This window comes from Leptonychotes weddellii, chromosome 6 (assembly GCF_054177405.1).
Source record: "Leptonychotes weddellii isolate Sample4059 chromosome 6, ASM5417740v2, whole genome shotgun sequence".
NCBI classification, from domain to species: domain Eukaryota; kingdom Metazoa; phylum Chordata; class Mammalia; order Carnivora; family Phocidae; genus Leptonychotes; species Leptonychotes weddellii.
In genome coordinates, this window is record NC_138374.1 from 88,860,302 (window position 1) to 88,879,890 (window position 19,589).

Below are 19,589 nucleotides of genomic sequence, written 5' to 3' on the forward strand. Positions count from 1 at the left end.
CATGCTCTGAGATCAGTAAATAACACTCTATCCCATAAGCCCCAGGCATTTTTCAAACTGCTGCTTTTATGCTGCACCTCCAAGGGCTGTTCCTCTGCTATCCCTTTAAGGGCAGAGACTCTGCTTCCTATCGCCCTCTAGGCTGTCCCAGAACCGAGCCTGCTGATTTTTAAAATTCCAGGCTTTAAGTCCCACTGGTTGTAAGAACTCATGAAATTTGGTGCTTCTAGTTTTCAAGCCAAATGTCTTCCCTGTGGGGGCTCCCCAGTGTCAGGGTCCTTTTCTCTCCTCTCTGTGCCTGCGAGCTCCTTCCCTCCCACAGATGGCCTGTGGTCTGTTTAGCTCCCCACCATGTCTCCGCCCTTTCTCTCCTCTTAGATATGCCTCTTTACCTTTAGTTGTAAAGTTTGTTTTGCCAGTTTTCAAGTCCTTTTCTGGATTATTTACACTGATGTGGGTATTATCTAGTTGTATCTGTGGGACAAGGTGAGCTTGGGTCCTCCTATTCTGTCAACTTCCCAGCCTCTCTGGAATTAGTTAATATTTTAGAGATTGTCTTTTATTATAACTGTTTGAATAACCAGTTATAAACAGATCCCTGATTACCATTCATTGGTGGTTCCTCTGAACTTAAACTCATTTACTATTTTGTGTTGAGATGTGTGTGTATATCTTGCCTAGGTGAATTGACTAGAATTTACAAAATAGTGCTATACAAAGACAGATAGTAGGTACACATGAAGACCTTATGTACTAAATTAATACTTTATGTGCCAGATAATACTTGGCCAAAGTATGACAAACAAAATCTATAAGAAATTTTATAAAATGAAAGGAAAACTATATGTCAAACAGACCAAGTTTCTGATATCAGCTCCACCATTCCCAGATTTTGTGACTTTGAAGTTACTTAACTTCTCAATGCCTCAGATTCCTTGTCTAAAAATTGAAAGTAATGATAGTACTTAACTCTTAGTATTGCCATGAAGATGTATTGAGATAATGCGTGCAGGGCAAGTAAAATACCTAGTGCCTGGTGTTAAAGTCCTCAGTATCAGTGCTTCTTAACCTATTTTAATTCTCCTTTGGGAATCTGATGAAACTTTTGGACTACCCCTCCCCACAAAATACAGACACATAGAAACAAAAGTTGGTATATTATTTTATAGGGTTCATGAAAAGGCAGACCCTAGATTAGAATCCTCTGTTTCATATTTTTAGCTTTTTTTTTTTTTTTTGGTCTACCTAAATGTGTTAAAAATCCCCCAGATAATAATTTTCCTTTAATTTTTAAAAAAATTTATTATAGCTTTTTGTACTTTGGCCAAGTATTATTTGGTACATAAAGTTTTACACAAGCTATATCTTCATATATACTTGTAAAATTTAAGTATATAAATCAGTTTTGTTTCTATTAAACACAACAATAGCTTACTTCTTTTTTTGACTACTGTAGGCTCTTTTTTTTTTAAGATTTTATTTATTTATTTGACAGAGAGAGACACAGCAAGAGAGGGAACACAAAGCAGAGGGAGTGGGAAAGGGAGAAGCAGGCTTCCTGACGAGCAGGGAGCCCGATGCGGGGCTCAATCCCAGGACCCTGGGATCATGACTTAAGCCAAAGGCAAACGCTTAACAACTGAGCCACCCAGGTGCCCCACTACTGTAGGCTTTCTTAATATTTAGTTTCTGCTTCCTCTTTTGTTTTTTAAATCTTTATTAAATTTGCCAGCAAAGATCATTATACTTATTATTCCCCCCTTTCTCATTTTATACTTGTCCACTTTGCCTATGCCCTTTATTTTTTGGATTACATTTTTAGTAGCTTTAAAATTTTGTTACATGCTTAGTTTGTCATTTTTCTCTCATTTTATTTTTTTATTTTAAAAAGATTTTATTTATTTATTTGAGAGAAAGTGAATGAGAGGGAGGGAGAGAGAATCTGAAGCAGACTCTGCATTGAGCACCAAGCCCAATGCAGGCTTCCATCCCACAACCTCAAGATCCTGACCTGAGCCAAAACTAAGAGTGGGACGCTTAACCAACTGAGCCACCCAGTTGCCCCTTATTTTAAATGAGAAAAATTCTAATAGTATTCTAGTATTTTTAAGTACTTTGAATTTTCTCATTTTTAAAATAGATTTCTCACTGTGATTTGAGAATCAAATGTATATCCTTTTATATTTTGAAACTTTTTACAGCTTGTAAAAAGCCTTTTACAACTATGATAAATATTTGTCAGCACTCCATGATTATTGAAAAAGATAATCCTTGATACCTCATTTAATATAATTTATTTATACCTCCTTATTAATTTTATTTTTTTCCTTATTAATTTTAGTAAAGATCTCTTTTGCAGAATTTTTAATTTTTACCTACCATATGCTGATAATTGAATGCTTAATCTTCTATGACTGTGTTTGTTTTTCCTTGTATCTTTAATAATTTCTATTTCTCCTTGTATTTTTAATAATTCAATACCTTGTACCTTTTAATAATTATTTTTAATAATTTAACTTTTTTCTATGTGTTATTAACTATTCCTTCTATTATTTCAAATGATAGTATATATCTCTCTTAATATTCTTTGGTTTGAACTAAACATTTTATCATATTAAAATGTCCCTCCTGATTTATTTGTGATCATGTTTAATATAATTTCCCCATGTTTTTATTAGGACGCATCTACTTTGTTTTATTCAATTGTGATTCTTCAAATTATACTTGCAAAAATAGGTATTGCCTTTTGCTTACTGTAGCATACAGTAATTTAGTGAGGAATGCTTAGTCTTCCTTCTCAAGTTCCTTTCTATATCACCTGGTTGTGCACCCTGGAATATAAAAAAAGCATTTACACTGAAATTCTTAATTCTAAGATGTCACTTATTGTAAAATACACTGTAATTTAATAACTACTCTTTTGAAAGCAAGTTATATGTGGATCCAAAAAAGTATCCTTAACGGCAATTGTCCACGTTGACCCATAGATTTGCATGTGTTTTTCTTTAGTATCACTGGTGTCTCCCACTCAACCTTCCTCACATTTAAAATTTGAAGATCTAGGGGCGCCTGGGTGGCTCAGTGGTTAAGCATCTGCTTTCGGTTCAGGTCATGATCTCAGTGTCCTGGGATCGAGCCCCACATCGGGGTCCCTGCTCCGCGGGAAGCCTGCTTCTCCCTCTCCCGCTCCCCCTGCTTGTGTTCCCTCTCTCGCTGTATCTCTGTCAAATAAATAAGATCTTTAAAAATAAATAAATAAATAAATAAATAAATAAATAAATAAATAAAATAATAACAAAATTTGAAGATCTGTTGCCCATTAGCAGTTATGCATGGCCTTAGAGGATCATGCTATTTTTCTAATCTTTATTCATGACTTGGAGCATTTTAGCGTTTTTAGGACTAGCAGTATGATTTCAAAGTACATTGAAAGAAACTATTTTCTATTTCATCAAAATCTTAATTTTGCATTTTCCTAAGCCAAGTTATTTATCCCTAAAAGTTAAATACCTTCCCCTGAAAATTCTACTGGAAACTCTTGACAGATAGCTGTTCAGAGTCTAGTAATTCATTAAAGCCATGAATAAGCCAGATTAATCTTCCCTAGATTTGAAAATTATCTAATGTATTCTAAGAGAGTCCATTTCAAACAGTGGGTATTAGACACTCTGATTTTCCTGTCCAGTAGAGAAAAGATATTCTGAGTCTAGCATAAAATTTCTTACCTTACCATCTATATCACCATTTTTTCAGAAAATAAGAAAATATTTTCATCTAAAAAAAAATGAAGAAGGACTGTTATCTACATCACACATATCTAAGGAATAATAACTATGTCATAACTTATCTTTCCAACTGCTGATGGGCAGGTTTCTTTTGCCAAGAATTGGAGGATGCATCCCAATAATTTCAGAAATATTAAAATGTAAGAAGCACAGTGTCACAGTTTAGAGAAAATGTGGCAGTAATATAGTTCAACTAAAGCTCAGCATGGCTTTGTGGGCTTTCTTGGAAATGTAACCACTTTTTACATTATTATGTTTATGGAGAAATATATTCTGGTTTCTAAATAACTGATTACAGATGATTTTGAAAAAGAAACTCATTCCTGTATATTTAAAGCACCATTGTCATTTTTATGAGAATATTTAAAACCCACATGTTATATAAAGCTGAGAGCTGGGCCTCATTTTATAGTAAATTCTCTCTTGCACAAGAAAAAGCCACTAAACTTAAGTTACATTTGTTCTCTCCTCTATTTAATAATTACACCTTTTTCTTACCAGCTTTTTAGATCCCTTACTGCAGTTTGAAACCCAACTGAAGATAATAGAGTCCTCCTTTAAAATTGTATTTGCTATACCAACTCTTGAGAAAGTGAAGGAAATGGGAAACAGTAAAGATGACCCAGAGGACCTGGAAGTGAGTCTTTGTTTCCTTTAATTATTATGAGATATTATTATGCGCCACAACAGTTCTGCAGAATGCCCTTCCACGGGTCATAATCCTTGTTGTTATCTCATTCACCCTTTTTAGATACAATAGATTAACAACAGTATATTCCAGCATTAATCTATACCCCCTGGACTCATTGTGAATTCTACAAGTCATGGGATTTAATGGATTGTATAGGAGTTATAGGAACAAATGAGTGAAGAGATTTTTGGTTAATTGTTTTAGCAAGGACAAGAGTTTATGGGCAAATGCTGTAAGAAAGGAAATAAGAGCAGAGAAAGGTGGAGAGAGGAATATCCCTACAGTAAGGTGAGCAACATCTCTGCTATTTCCTCAGCACAGCTACCCAGTGCACCTGCCCTATAAGGTGGAGGTGCAATTCATGGCACAGGGTACTGAGAGAGGTCTCATCTCTAGAGCTGCCTCTCTCCTTTCTTACCTTCAGATTATGGGGAGAACGCAGGGCCCCAGGACACAAAACCATAGACACTGAGTAAAATTACATCTAATTTTATCTGGCTGGCTGGTTGTGTAACTTTTTTTGTTTTTCAGAATTTATATCAAAACATTTTAAACATATTTGAGGACACTCTTCTGATCTTAGTGTCTAGAGACCTCTATAAACTGCAAATCTTAAAGGTAAAGTAAAGGGAAAATAAGCATTTTTGTTTTCTTGTCTTAAATCTAAAGAGCTCACTATATTTCAGTTATTATTTCCCTTTTCCCATACTATGTCTTCTTCAAGTATTTGGTGGCTGATTTTTTTCTTTTCCTCCCAAGCCATATAATTATCCCCAAAATGAAATCATTTCCCTTTCTTTGAATTACAGAGACATAATTTTAAGAATTCAATTTTGGGAAGATGGCATCAATAAAACACTTAAGAAGCCAAATGTTATGTGGCAGTGTAAGAGTGAATACAATATAGGTTAGCAGAAAAGAGAGGGTGATTGGCTTGAACTACCTGCAGATCCATGGAACAATACTTTGATGGTGTCTATATGCTTGCTTCCTCCTCAACAACTCTGGAGCTAAAGTGTCCTATCTTCATGGATACCATGGTATCAGAGGAAAGCCTAACAACTGTCCAAATCCCCACTTACATCCAGACCTCACTGTGTTTTTAACATCCCAGGCAGAGATAGGAGACTGCTCAGGATGTCTTATGATCACTGGGGGCACCTGTCTGGAAATACTGGGAAACCAGAATGACTTACTCTACCAGTGTCATTATGAGTTTGTGCAAATCATAAAATACATTCAAGTAAAGAAGCAGAATTAGTATCTCTGAAGACAAGAAGGAATGTGAGGGAAAATAAAATATACAGAGTTAATTTGTGCCTAATTTGAGTCAAATATTTTCTGTCCATTTTAAAAACTTAACCTCACAACCCTTTAAAGTAGTTATTATTATCCCATTATTACAACCATCTCCCTATGCATGCTCTTTCAGCCAATAAACCACTGTTTTTTTGAGTATTTACTCTACATCAGGCACTAAACGGAATGCTTCATACATAGGTTATCTCATTTAATCCTTAAAATAACCCTCTGATGGTTATTTCCCCCCATTTTGCTGATAAGAAAATGGAAGCAAAGAGAGGAGCAATAATATGTGTAATGCTAACAAATGGGGAAGCTACTCTAACTTGGAAACCTGTTACTTAACCATGTTGTTCTTAAACCTTCCATGTCTAGAAACTCACTTGATTCTCAAAAAGAGCTAAAAGCCCACTCCTGGAAAAGGCACAGGCTGACACCACCCCCCACCCCACCCGGGATTTAGAGAGTCTTCTGCCCTAGGAAATGGATTTCAGAACAGTTTTATACAATGGGAGCAAGTGAAAAGGAGGAGATTTAGCATAAATACTGTGAACTCCAACAGAGTGCCTTAAGAAATCTGTTAGTGGTGATTGGTATGTGAGGCATATGCAGTCTTCTTCCCTTCCCAAGCTTGTAAATATGTCCTTACATCTGAAGATTTAGAACAAATAGAAGTTACAGCAAGATGGAGTTGAATCAAAATTAACAAGAACTTTCTAACTGAGCTGCCTCCGGGAATATTCTCTGCAACTATGAGCCAGAAAATATCTGAGTGCTGAATCTGCAGAGGAAATTCTGGAGTAAGATGACACTTCAGGATCAGATGACATTTCAATTCTTTTTTAACGCTGAAAATCAGATCCTGTGATGAGAGAGAGAGGGAGAGAGAGGATATGTACTTTGAAAGAAAAAAAGGAGAAGCAACTAACAATCCCATGATAGCCTCCTGTTAAACTTTTTGTGATGACTGACAAAGTGACTTATAATGCACATCATTAGTACATATTCATTGTATAAAATTAAATAACATACAACCTAAGTGTAGTTACTACAGTAGATGAAGTAGTATAGTAGATAGCTTGTAGTATACAACTAGCTTTGTTGTCATCTTTTTGAGATAAATGTAGGTTAGATGTGAAATAATCAGGAGTCCATGGGGACCCTTGACTTGGTGAAGTTGGAGGGGACTTGTAGAAATGGAAACACCATGCTCTAGGATAATTCTTATGTTTTCCACAGGACATGGCTGTGTGGATGAATGAAGATAGTTCGTACCTGCAGGAGAGAATTATAGTGATCATCAGCAGTGTGCTAAGCTTTGCATCCAGGAAAGCCAGGGGATATGTAAGTCACAGAATACAATCATGCCACCTGCTTCTGAAGACTGCATTTCTATAATGCTGCTTTCCAAGTCTTGGCTCTTGAAAACTCTAAGTGCCTGCTTGGTATGAGCATGCTGGCAGGCTGGGATATTAAGAAAAGAGTCAATATAATACATGATTTTATGTCAATCAGAACAGTCTCTCAACCAATTGATTAAGACCTTTTATGCTTTCCACAAACAGAATGAATGTGTCAAAATTTCTGCTGACTCTCTGGATCACAATCAATGTTATTTGCAACCTTATTAATCCTTCCATCTCTACTTTCCTTCTTATTTCTCCTTTTCTTAAAATATTTTTAAAACCATTATATATGTATTTGAAATTTACACAAGTAATTCCTGAGTCTTTTCATTGTAAAACATGCTAGAGATAGAGCAGAAGTCTTCTTTACTATCCTCTCCATCCTAATCTCCTCCCTAGCATGCTGCTGTGATATGGATCCTGCCAGACAGCCTTCCGTGTACACACCCACATAGACATGCACACACTGAGATGCGTAGTTTTTTACTTAGCGCTTCTTTATTAAAATCACATTATATTTACACATGATTCTGCAATTTGATTTTTTCACTGAACAGTATGTTCCTCAGATATTTTCATAGCAATATATGTAGAGTTATCTCATTCTTTTATCCAAAACATATATCCCATAGTTTTAATGTATTGTAATCTACTTATAGATGGACATCCAAGTATATTTAGTTTTTTTTTTCTAGTTCAACAATATACAAATAGTCATCTTTGTTCAAGTACATATGTACTTAGAAATACTTACAAAGATAATAGATCAAAGAGTAGGAATAGTTTATACTTTTAACACTACAAAATTATCTCCAGTTTGTATTCCTGTGGATATTAGAGTGCTTGTTTCCCTACACCTCCCACCAACACTGGGAAGTTATTGGACTTTCTAATTGTTGCCTTTCAGATGGAGAACAAATTGGCATCTCATAATTGCCAGTATTTGCTGAGGTTTTCTATATTTTTAATAACATTATTGTCTTCCTTCTAAGAAACCTTACTATCTATGAACATTTCTCTCTCTTATGGATACTGTGTATCCAGCCTCCGTTTTGCAACTCATCCTTAACTGTGATTTTTAAACATACACTTCTAATTGCTTATCTGATTGTTTGAATCATTTCAGGAGTTCAGAATAAAGGGGATCAGAAACATACATTCACGATATCATTTTCACGTACCCATTTTCTACTACTTAATTAAATAGCTTCCAGACAGATTGAGACAAAAAGCCTAGATAAACCTTAGAACATATCTGAATTCTTACTATTTTGTTTAAAATCAGCTTTGGTGGAGTGCCTGGGTGGCTCAGTCAGTTAAGCATCTGCCTTCGGCTCAGGTCGTGATCTCAGGGTCCTGTGAGCTTGCTTCTCCCTCTCCCTGCTCGTGCTCATGCTCTCTCACTATCTGTCTCTCAAATAAATAAAATCTTAAAATCAGCTTTGGGATGTAATATAATTTACTTACATGAGGAAAGGTAGTTCATAATGTTCTTTGCATCATGTTGAGTCTATTTCAAAAGAGAGATAGAGCAGTTTGTTTTAATCTTCTGGTTCTCTGGTTCTCTAAACTGGGTGGCTATCCATTCAAATGTTTGAAAGGCTAATCATACAAAATTTCTAGCAAGGCTTGAGATTAAGTGTAGTTCACAACTCCGGCCTATTTTCTGCACAGTTCATAAATGTTTCATGCACTCAGCAAGTATTTGATGGTGACTGTCTGACCAAGTTCTATTCACATGCTTTTATCTGCTTTTGCATTTTCATTCAGTATACATATATCCATTCATTCATTCTAGTGAGTTCCACTCAGGTAACAGGTAAGACATTTTGGAGTTTTGTCATCTTCTATCACCTCTTCTCAGTTCATCCTCCCCTACACATAGGCCACCCCTCAACTGTGAAAAAATAAATGTGCAATTCCACTTCTGTGGCAGAAGGCTCTCATAAAATGAGGGTTCCTACCATAACTGAGATTTGTTTGAGAAGCCAAGTAGGATAACCTATTATTTTGTTCTGCAATGTTCACTGAGTGCCACCAGGTGGAAGCACACTAGCATTTTCCAGAACATGGAAGCTAAGCTAGCATCAACCAGTTCATCAAAGTCAAGGAGGCTTAAAACTTTAAACTTTCTCTTTATGATAATGTCCTCTAAAGATAGTTAAGTCCATGAAATTAATGGAGAAGAGAGGACAAATATATGAAATAAAACAGCTGAATGTATTATTAAATTAAAAACTAAGCTCCCCACAGCCCTCATCTGTGTATCTCTATGTCTGACATATTGAAGATAATCAGTGAAGATTTGTTTTGCCCTTCTCTAATTATATGTAACTATCCATTCTGTTCTCAGGTGCTGTCCATTCACTGTAAAGACCTTTTTTTTTTTTTTTTTTTTTCATAAATTACCCTAGCCTTGTCTTCCAGGGTCTCAGAGGCCCTTGTCCTATTGAACAATCCTGACTACCATTTGTATTCTATCAAAAATACTTTTTAATGTAGTAATTCTCCTTATATGACCTATGTGCTATCATGGTGAAAAAAACTTCTACAATCAAAGAATATTTGTCCCTTCAATTAAACTATTCAATTTTCAAACAGGCAAGGAAATGTAAGCTAAACATGTCATCTTATATCATTAACAGAAAGATTTTCTCTGGGTTTGTTCCTTTGGCACATCAGCATTTGAAAGATGGGTGGAATTTAAGGAGGACAATGGCAGTGGAGTAGGAGGACCCTAGGCTCACTTTGTCTCATGAATACAAGTAGATAATTAACAAATTATCCTAAGTATCCCAGAAATCAACCTGAAGACTGGCAGAACAACTAAAGGTAGAGAAGAGTCCAAACCAAAGATGGTAGGAAGTGTGGACACACAGTTTGGGAGAGAAAGGAATCATGAATGCTGTGGTGGGGAGGGAGCCACAGTTGAGGAGAAGGACAAGAGATAGACTAGCACAGAGGGAAGCACACAGGGAAGATGATTTCCCCATAGCAATTGGCTTGGAAAGCAAGAGAGGCCAAATTTCGTAAGTTCTTGCAACCACTGGGGCTTAAAGCCTAGAGTTTTAAAGGTCAGCAGGCTTGGCTCTGGGAGAGCCACATGGTGCTGCTAGTAGAGAGAAGGCAGAACAAACAGCCTGTGGACATACAGTGTGGAAACAGTGATATGAAGAACACTCAGGGCACACAGTGAACTTATTTGTTCTTCTCTGAGTGTGTCCCAGAGAGGCAGCATTCATGGAGAGACTCCTCCAAGAACAAAGGAACTCCCTTTCCCTCAGAATTAATCCAGAGCCATGTGCAGGAACCAGCACAGCACCAATACTAGCTTCCTAACTTTCTTACACCGAGCCCTGACACCCCATGCTCCAGTAGAACCACCCTTCCCAATCACACTTGCCTCAGTTCCAGCCCAGCAGGCCCCCTTTCCCAGGAGAATGGCCCAAATCCTTGCCCACACTGAATCTCCTGACCTGGGAGTTTTGCAGGGTTCCAGTTCTGGTAGTGGTGGAGACAGGTCTCATCTCACAAGCAGACTGGAGCACACCTAGTTAAAACTTGCCACATTCAGGCCTGGAACCAAGCACTGACCACAATAGGCAAAGAGAGCCTCTGCAGACAACTGGCTTGAAGGATAAAGTGGCCAGGACACAACAGCAGAGTGCACACAGCACACACTGGAGATACTCCCTGAAGCAACAAGCCCTGGGGAAGAGGGGACACTATACTGCAGGACACTATAGGACTTATTCTTCATAAGGCCAATATCTTCAAGAACAAGAGATGTAGCTGACTATTCTAACACAAAGAAGTAGGTACAGAGACTTAAACAAAATAAAAAGACAGAGGAATTAATTCCAAATAAAAGAACAGGACAAGCCCACAGCCAGATCTAAGTGAAAAACATAAATAACATTCTGGATAGAGAATTTTAAGTAATGATCATAAAGATACTTGCTGGACTTGAGAAGAGAGTGGAAGTCATCAGTAAGACCATTAACACAGAGATAAAGAATTGCGTGTCATAGATAAAGGGCTCAATAAATGAAATCAGAAACAGGACTGATGGAATGAATGAACAGCAGGCTGGGAGAAGCAGAGGAACAAATCAATGACCTAGAAGACAGAGTAATAGAAAGTAATCAAGCTGAACAGAGAGAAAAAAGAATTATGCAAAACAAGAATAGACAGGGAATTCAGTGATTCCATCAAACATAACATTCATATTGTAGGAGTCCCATAAGTGGAAGAAAAAAGAAAAAAGCAAGGAGAAATTTTATTTGAAAAAATAATAGCTGAAAAGTTTTGGGGAAAGAAACAGACATCCAGATCCAGGAGGCACAGAGATTCCCCCAAAAAAATCAACAAAAGCAGACTTGCACCAAGACATATTATAATTAAAATGGTAAAATATACTGATAAAGAAAAAAATTTAAAGCAGCAAGACAAAAAACATCAGTCAGTTACAAGGGAAAACCCATGAGGCTGGCAGGAGATTTTTCAACATTAACTTGGCAGGCCAGAAGAAAGTGGCATGATATATTCAAAGTGCTGAATGGGATATATGTGCAACCAAGAATACTCTATCCAGCAAGACTGTTATTCAGAAAACAAGAGATAAAGAGTTTCCGACAAACAAAAACTGAAGGGGTTCATGACCACTAAACCAGCCCTACAAGAAATACTATAGGGGACTCTGTGAGTGGAAAGCAAAGACCAAAATCGACAGTATAAAGATAGGAAACACAACAGCAGTAAAAATGAATATTTCTGTAAAAAAAAATCAGTCAAGGAACTCACAAAATAAAAAGATGTAAAATATGACAACGTATAACTGAAATATGGGGAGGAGAGAAGAGAATGCATTCAAATTTAAGTGACCATAAACTTAATATAGACTGCTATATACAGAAGAGGTTATATACAAACCGAATGGTAACCATATATCAAAAACCACTAACAAACATGCAAAGAATAAAGAGAAAAAATCCAAATATATCACTAAAGAAAACCAGCAAACTACAATAGAGAGAGAGACAAGAAAGGATCAGAGAAAATCTTCAGAATCAGTCACAGAACAGGTTAAGAAATGGCAATAAATACATATTTATCAATAATTACTTTGAATGTAAATAGACTAAATGCTCCAATCAAAAGACATAGGCTAACAGAATGGATAAAAAAATGAGACCTATCTATATGCTTCCTACAAGAGACTCGTGCCAGACCTGAAGCCACCTGCAGATTGGAAGCAAGGGAATGGAAAAACATTTATCATGCTAATGGACATCAAAAGAAAGTCAGAGTAGCAAAACTTATATTGGAAAACTAGACTTTCAAACAGATTATAGGGCACCTGGGTGGCTCAGTTGGTTAAGCATCTGCCTTCGGCTCAAGTCATGATCCCAGCTTCCTGGGATCAAGCCCTGCATTGGGCTCCCTGCTCAGCGGGGAGTCTGCTACTCCCTCTGCCCCTCCCCCTGCTCGTGTTCTCTCACTCTCTCTTTCTCTTTCTCTCTTGCAAAATAAATTAAAAAAATTTTTAAAGAGATTGTAACAAGAGACAAAGGGCACTATATAATAATAAAATGGACTATCCAACAGGAAGATATAACAATTGTGAATATTTGCACACCCAACATGAGACACCCAAATACATAAAACAATTAATTACAAACATAAAAGAATTCATTGACAATAATACAATAATAATAAGGGACTTTCCCATCTCACTTACATTAATGGACAAATCATTCAAACAGAAAATGAATACAGAAACAGTGGTTTTGAATGACACACTAGACCAGAAGGAGATAACATGTATTCAGAGCACTCCATCCTGAAACAGCAGAATACACTTTCTTTTCAAGTGCACAGAATATTCTCCAGAATAGATCACATACCAAAACATGAAAAAAGCCTCAACAAATTCAAAAAGATCAAAGTCATACCACTTATCTTTTCTGACCACAACATTATGAAACTAGAAATCGACCACAAAAAAAATTTGGAAAGACCACAAGTAAATGGAAGTTAAATAACATGCAACTGAACAATGAACAGATCAATCAGGAAATAAAAGAAAATTTAAAAATTACATGGAAACAAATGAAAATGAAAACACAAGGTTCAAAACCTTTGGGATGCAGCAAAAGCAGTTCTAAGAGGGAAGTTTAGAGCAATACAGGTCTACTTCAAGAAGTAAGAGAAATCTCAAATAAATAACCTAACCTGACACCTAAAGGAGCTAGAAAAAGAACAGCAAACAAAACCTAAAACCAGCAGAAGAAAGAAAATAATAAAGATTAGAGCAGAAATAAATAATATAGAAACTTAAAAAAAAAAAAAAGAACAGATCAATAAAACCAGGAGCTGGTTCTCTGAAAAAATCAATAAAATTGATAAACCTCTAGCCAGACTTAATATGAAAAAAGAGAAAACTGAGAGCTTTCCTCTTAAGGTCAGGAAGAAGACAAGGATGCCCATTCTCACCACTTTTATTCAACATAGCACTGGAAGTCCTAGCCACAGCAATCAGACAACAAAAAGAAATAAAAGACATCCAAATTGATGAGGAACAACTGAAACATTCACTATTTGCAGATGACATGATACTCTATCTAGAAAACCCCCCAAAAAACCCATCAAAAAGCCGTTAGAGGGCACCTGGGTGGCTCAGTCGTTAAGCGTCTGCCTTCGGCTCAGGTCATGATCCCAGGGTCCTGGGATCGAGTCCCACATCGGGCTTCCCGCTCTGCGGGAAGCCTGCTTCTCCCTCTCCCACTCCCCCTGCTTGTGTTCCTGCTCTCGCTATGTCTCTCTCTGTTAAATAAATAAATAAAATCTTTAAAAAATAAAAGCCGTTAGAATTGATAAATTCAGTAAAGTCACAGGATACAAAATCAATCTACAGAAATCTGTTGCATTTCTATACACCAAAAATGAAGCATCAGAAAAAAATTAAGAAAACAATCCCATTTACAATTGCACCAAAAATTATAAGATACCTAGAAATAAACCAAATCAAGGAGGTTAAGGATCTATACTCTGAAAACTATAAAAACACTGATGAAAGAAGTTGAAGATGACACAAAGAAACAGGAAGACATTCCATGCTCATGGATTGGAAGAACAAATATTGTCTATACTACCCAAAGCAGTCTATAGATTTCATGCAATCCCTATGAAAATACCTCCAGCATTTTTCATAGAACTAGAACAAATAACCCTAAAGTCTGTATGGAAACACAAAGGACCCCAAATAGCCAAACAATCTTGAAAAAGAAAAGCAAAGCTAGAGACATCACAATTCTGGACTTAATTTATATTACAAAGCTGTAGTAATCAAAACATTATGGTACTGGCACAAAAATAGACATATAGATCAATAGAACAGAATAGAAAACCCAGAAATAAATCCACAATTATATGGTCAATAAATCTTTGACAAAGCAGGAAAGAATATCCAATGGGAAAAGACAGTGTCTTTAACAAATGGTGTTGGGAAAACTGGACAAAAACATGCAAAATAATGAAAATGACCACTTTCTTACACCATACACAATAATAAACTCAAAATAGATTAAGGATCTAAATGTGAAACCTGAAACTACAAAAATCCTAAAAGAGAACACAGGCAGTAACTTCTTTGACATTGGCCTTAGCAACATTTTTCTAGATAGGTCCCCTGAAGCAAGGGAAATAAAAGCAAAAATAAACTATTGGGACTACATCAAAATAAAAATGTTCTGCACAGAGAAGGAAACAACCAACAAAACTAAAAGACAACCTACTGAATGGGAGAAGATATTTGCAAATGACATATCTGATAAAGAGTTAGTATCCAAAATATATAAAGAACTTATAAAACTCAACACCCCCAAAAACAAATAATCCGATTAAAATATAGGCAGAAGACATGAATAGACATTTCTCCAAAGAAGACATCCAGACGGCCAACAGACACAAGAAAAGATACTGATCATCACTTACCATCAAGGAACTGTAAATCAAAACTACAATGAGATATCACCTCCCACCTGTCAGAATGGCTAAAATCAAAAACACAAGGAACAACAGGTTTTGGCAAGCATGTGGAGAAAAAAGAACCTTCTGGCACTGTTAGTGGAAATGCAAACTGGTGCGGCCACTCTGGAAAACAGTATGAAGATTCATCAAAAAGTTAAAAATAGAACTGCCCTATGATCTAGGAATCGCACTACTGGGTATTTATCCAAGGAATACAAAAACACTAATTCAAAGGGATACATACACCCCTATGTTTATAGCAGCATTATTTACAATAGACAAGACATGGAAACAGCCCAAGTGTTCATCAACTGATAAATGGATAAAGGAGATGTGACATATATATACATATTATATATATGGAATATATATATACATATTATATATATGGAATATATATGGAATATTACTCAGCCATAAAAAGGAATGAATCTTGTCATTTTCAACAACAAGGATGGAGCTAGAGAGTACAATGCTAAGCAGAATAAGACAGAGAAGGACAAATACCATAGGACTTCACTCATATATGGAATTTAAGAAACAAAGCAGATGAGCAAAGGAGAAAAGAGAGAGAGAGAGACAAACCAAGAAACAGATTCTTAACTATGGAGAATTAAACTGATGGTTACCAGAGGGGAGACAGGTAGGGGCATGGGTTAAATAGGTGATGGGGATTGAGAGGATGTCATGATGAGCACCAGGTAATGTATGGAATTGTTGAGTCACTGTATTGTACACCTGAAACTAATATAATACTGTATCTCTAACTGTAATTAAAATTAAAAAATAAATAAATAAAAGATGCGTGAAGGATTTCCAATCAAAGCTGACCGATTGTCTACATGCCTTTCTCTCCTCTCCCTTTAAAGTCCTCACAAAATGGTAGTAATGACATTTGTGAAATTCATAAAAATTTTCAATGGGATAGTGCTGTCAATAAACTTCTGGATGATAGATAAGACAGAAAATGGTAACTGACAAAGCCTAGCACAGGAAGCTGAAAGGCAGTTGCACATGATCATTAGGAGGAGGTACAGTTTTCATGAAGAGGTTTGCCCTGTGCAACCTTGGAGAAGTGGGAGCTATGGAAGCCCAGTAATGATAAAGAATGAGAGGCAAAGGAAGGCCAAAAATATATGCATTAACTGAAAGGATTCACCAAAAGTTTATATAGAAGAATCCATACTGCCTTCTATCCCCCTTGATGCACACACTATATTCCACAGGGACATAGTCCATTGACAGGTAAAATTTGAGGACTTTTTCTCAAAATGTTTAAAAAATCCCTGAGAAAATTGTCTTGATTATGTTGTTTCCATATATTTCAGCATGACCCCGGCTTCCCCACCTAACGACTCAAAAGCTAAGCCCACATTTTGACAAGCCTTGCTCACATATATAAACCCCGCCAAGAAGCATTACATTTTTAAGTATGACTAGATAACCAGATTTGCCAGACATTTGATTAAACTCTCCCAATACAAGAGTCAGTCCAAGATAAATAAAGAGAAAAACGTGATTATCAAAAATAAAGAGACAACTCAGGGCACAGGTGAGATTTTAGCCTCGAAAAAGGTAGAGAAGACATATTTATATGCCAAAAGAAGATATAATTAAAGTGAGCATGACCTATGCATTGAACAATTTTACTTAGTCACAATAATAAGACCACATTATTGATTTTCAACTTTTAGGATCAATCTATACATCGATCACAAAAAACCCACAATGCAAATGCTATCAACTTAACAATGCAAAAACAAAAGTGCAGAGAATAGTTCAGTGGTTCCTCAACAAGTTAAATATAGAATTAACATATGACCCAGCAATCTTAGGTATACGCCCAAAAGAATTTATTTATTTTTTTTTTTAAGATTTTATTTATTTATTTGAGAGAGAGAATGAGATAGAGAGAGAGCATGAGAGGGGGGAGGGTCAGAGGGAGAAGCAGGCTCCCCGCTGAGCAGGGAGCCCGATGCGGGACTCGATCCAGGGACTCCAGGATCATGACCTGAGCCGAAGGCAGTCGCTTAACCAACTGAGCCACCCAGGCGCCCCCGCCCAAAAGAATTTAAAACAGATGTTCAAACAGAAACTTCTACACGAATGTTCATGGTGGCATAATTCACAATAGCCAAGAAGTGGAAACAACCTAATTGTCCATCAGCAAAGTGAATGGACAAATAAAATGTGGTATATTCATACAATAGAATATTACTCAGCCATAAAGATAAATGAATTCAGATATATAATGCAACACTAATGAAACTTAAAAACACACTAAGTGTAAGAAACTAGCCACAAAAAGTTACATGTTGTATGATTCCATTTATATGAAATAGCAGAGTAGGCAAATCCACAGAGACAGAAAGCAGCTTTGTGGTTGCCAGGAACTGGGAGGACAGAAGAATAAGGAATGACTGGTTAATGGTACATGGCTTTCACTTGAGGTGATGAAAAATATTTAGAGTTAGAGGGTCGCCTAGGTGGCTTGATCAGTTAAGCATCTGCTCTTGGTTTCAGCTCAGGTCAAGATCTCAGAGTCATGAGATTGAGCCCCATGTCAGGTTCCAAGCTCAATGCAGAGCCTGCTTAAGATTCTCTCTTTCCCTCTCTTTCTGCACCTCCCCACTCCGCTCATTCTCTCTCTCTCTCTCTTTCTCTCTCTCTCAGGAAAAAAAAAGGATTTAGAGCTAGAGAGAGGTGATTGTTGTTCAACACTGTGAATGAACTTAATGCCCACCGAGTTATGTACTTTAAAATGATTAAAATGATAAATTGTAGGTTATGTATATTTTTTGCCACAATAAAAAAATGCAAAATAAAGTACAGGCAAAAGAAGTAGGGAAGTAGAAGTGATAGAAGAAAGTTGAAGGGAAATAAGAGTGCTCCAAAACACCTACTACATAAAGTGGAGGATCAACAAGATATATTATGAACAAGAAATAAAAGTATTACTATATTGTGAAAATAGAAAAGGGAATGACTAAAAATAGTAATACACATAATGGTTAATATGCTATATTGAAAGGATTGTGGCAAAGTGGAAGGATGTAATTTAGCTAAACCCTAATTTATCACAGCAGAAAGAGATAAGCAATGTCCTAAACTGATATTAGAACAGAAATGGAAGTCCATCTTAGAGATAAAGAGGTGATTTCCAGAAGAAGCAGCTAAAAAACTTAGGAGTGGTTGCCTCTGGAATTTAGCATCTAAAACTATCATTATTGTTGAGATAAGGAACTGGAGGGGCCAGATCTTCAAAGAAGGATTCCAGTAAGAAAGGGTCAGAAAACCAAGTAGAAATACTTAAGCTAAAGGATTAATACCGAGAAGCTTCTTTTCTCAGATTTTGAGGTGTTTTTTTTTTTTCTTTCCAGCACTTGGATAGATTTTCTATAAAAACAGGGCCATATTGTATTAGAAGTTCCCAAAGTCTTATGTTGGAGAGGGTGTAGCTGTGGTTGGCACACTTCTGAAGGCGCTGTGCAGTGCATAATCTGTGTGCCCCATGGTCCATATGGCCTTCTTCCTATCTTGTCTTATCTTCCTATCTTCCTATCTTGTCTTATCCAAGGTCATGTTCCCCATCCTCCTCAAACATGCCATACAATCTAGACATGGCCACACCTACAATGGAGACAACACCTAGACAGACCTGATCTAGCAAACAGAATAGACAGACCACTGATAGCTTCATTTACAAAAACACCTGGTAAGAATTATACATCCACAAGTTCTTGAGAAGGGGTAATCAAGAAAGGCCATTTGAGGCAAAAGTTATAATACAATAAGACTGTAGGGGTAAACCACTAAAAATTGTTCCCACTGTCTGTGAACTAAACTGAGAGAAGTACTCTTCCATCATGCCCAATACAAAAACACAACTCTTCACTCTGGTGATTCTAAAATCTTGCCCTTAGATGGAAAAAGAAAGTTGGAATGTAACTCCAAAGAAAAGAACGTCCAAGGAAAAAAACATGTCTCCCTAGATCCTAGAGTAGAGGCATCCCATACTGTCTGCTTCTAGATTCTCCTAAGTCATAGGACTCCTAGAATAGAGGGATTCCAAGCCCAGGCTTACAAAAAAGTATGGGCAGAAAGAATCAGAGAACATCCACAGAAGCAAAAGATTATCTCCCCTTCTTCTACTGAGACTATCACTCCCAGCATCCTTGTTCACATGCCTTTGGCCCATGACCCAGGTTGCTTCCCACTCTTCTTTAAGAATAACTCTGTGTGCCCAGTCAGAATGGCTAAAATTAACAAGTCAGGAAACGACAGATGTTGGCGGGGATGCGGAGAAAGGGGAACCCTCCTACACTGTTGGTGGGAATGCAAGCTGGTGCAGCCACTCTGGAAAACAGTATGGAG

General features: G+C 36.8%; 1 protein-coding gene across 1 annotated transcript in view; it reads left to right on the forward strand.

The window, feature by feature from the left end:
* Positions 1-19,589, forward strand: part of MROH9 (maestro heat like repeat family member 9) — a 163,219-nt gene that overhangs the window by 95,917 nt on the left and 47,713 nt on the right. The window contains exons 5-7 of the mRNA XM_081823183.1: positions 4,287-4,422; positions 5,008-5,094; positions 7,018-7,122. Coding sequence (XP_081679309.1) covers positions 4,287-4,422; positions 5,008-5,094; positions 7,018-7,122 — 328 coding nt within the window. The remainder of the gene's footprint in view (positions 1-4,286; positions 4,423-5,007; positions 5,095-7,017; positions 7,123-19,589) is intronic.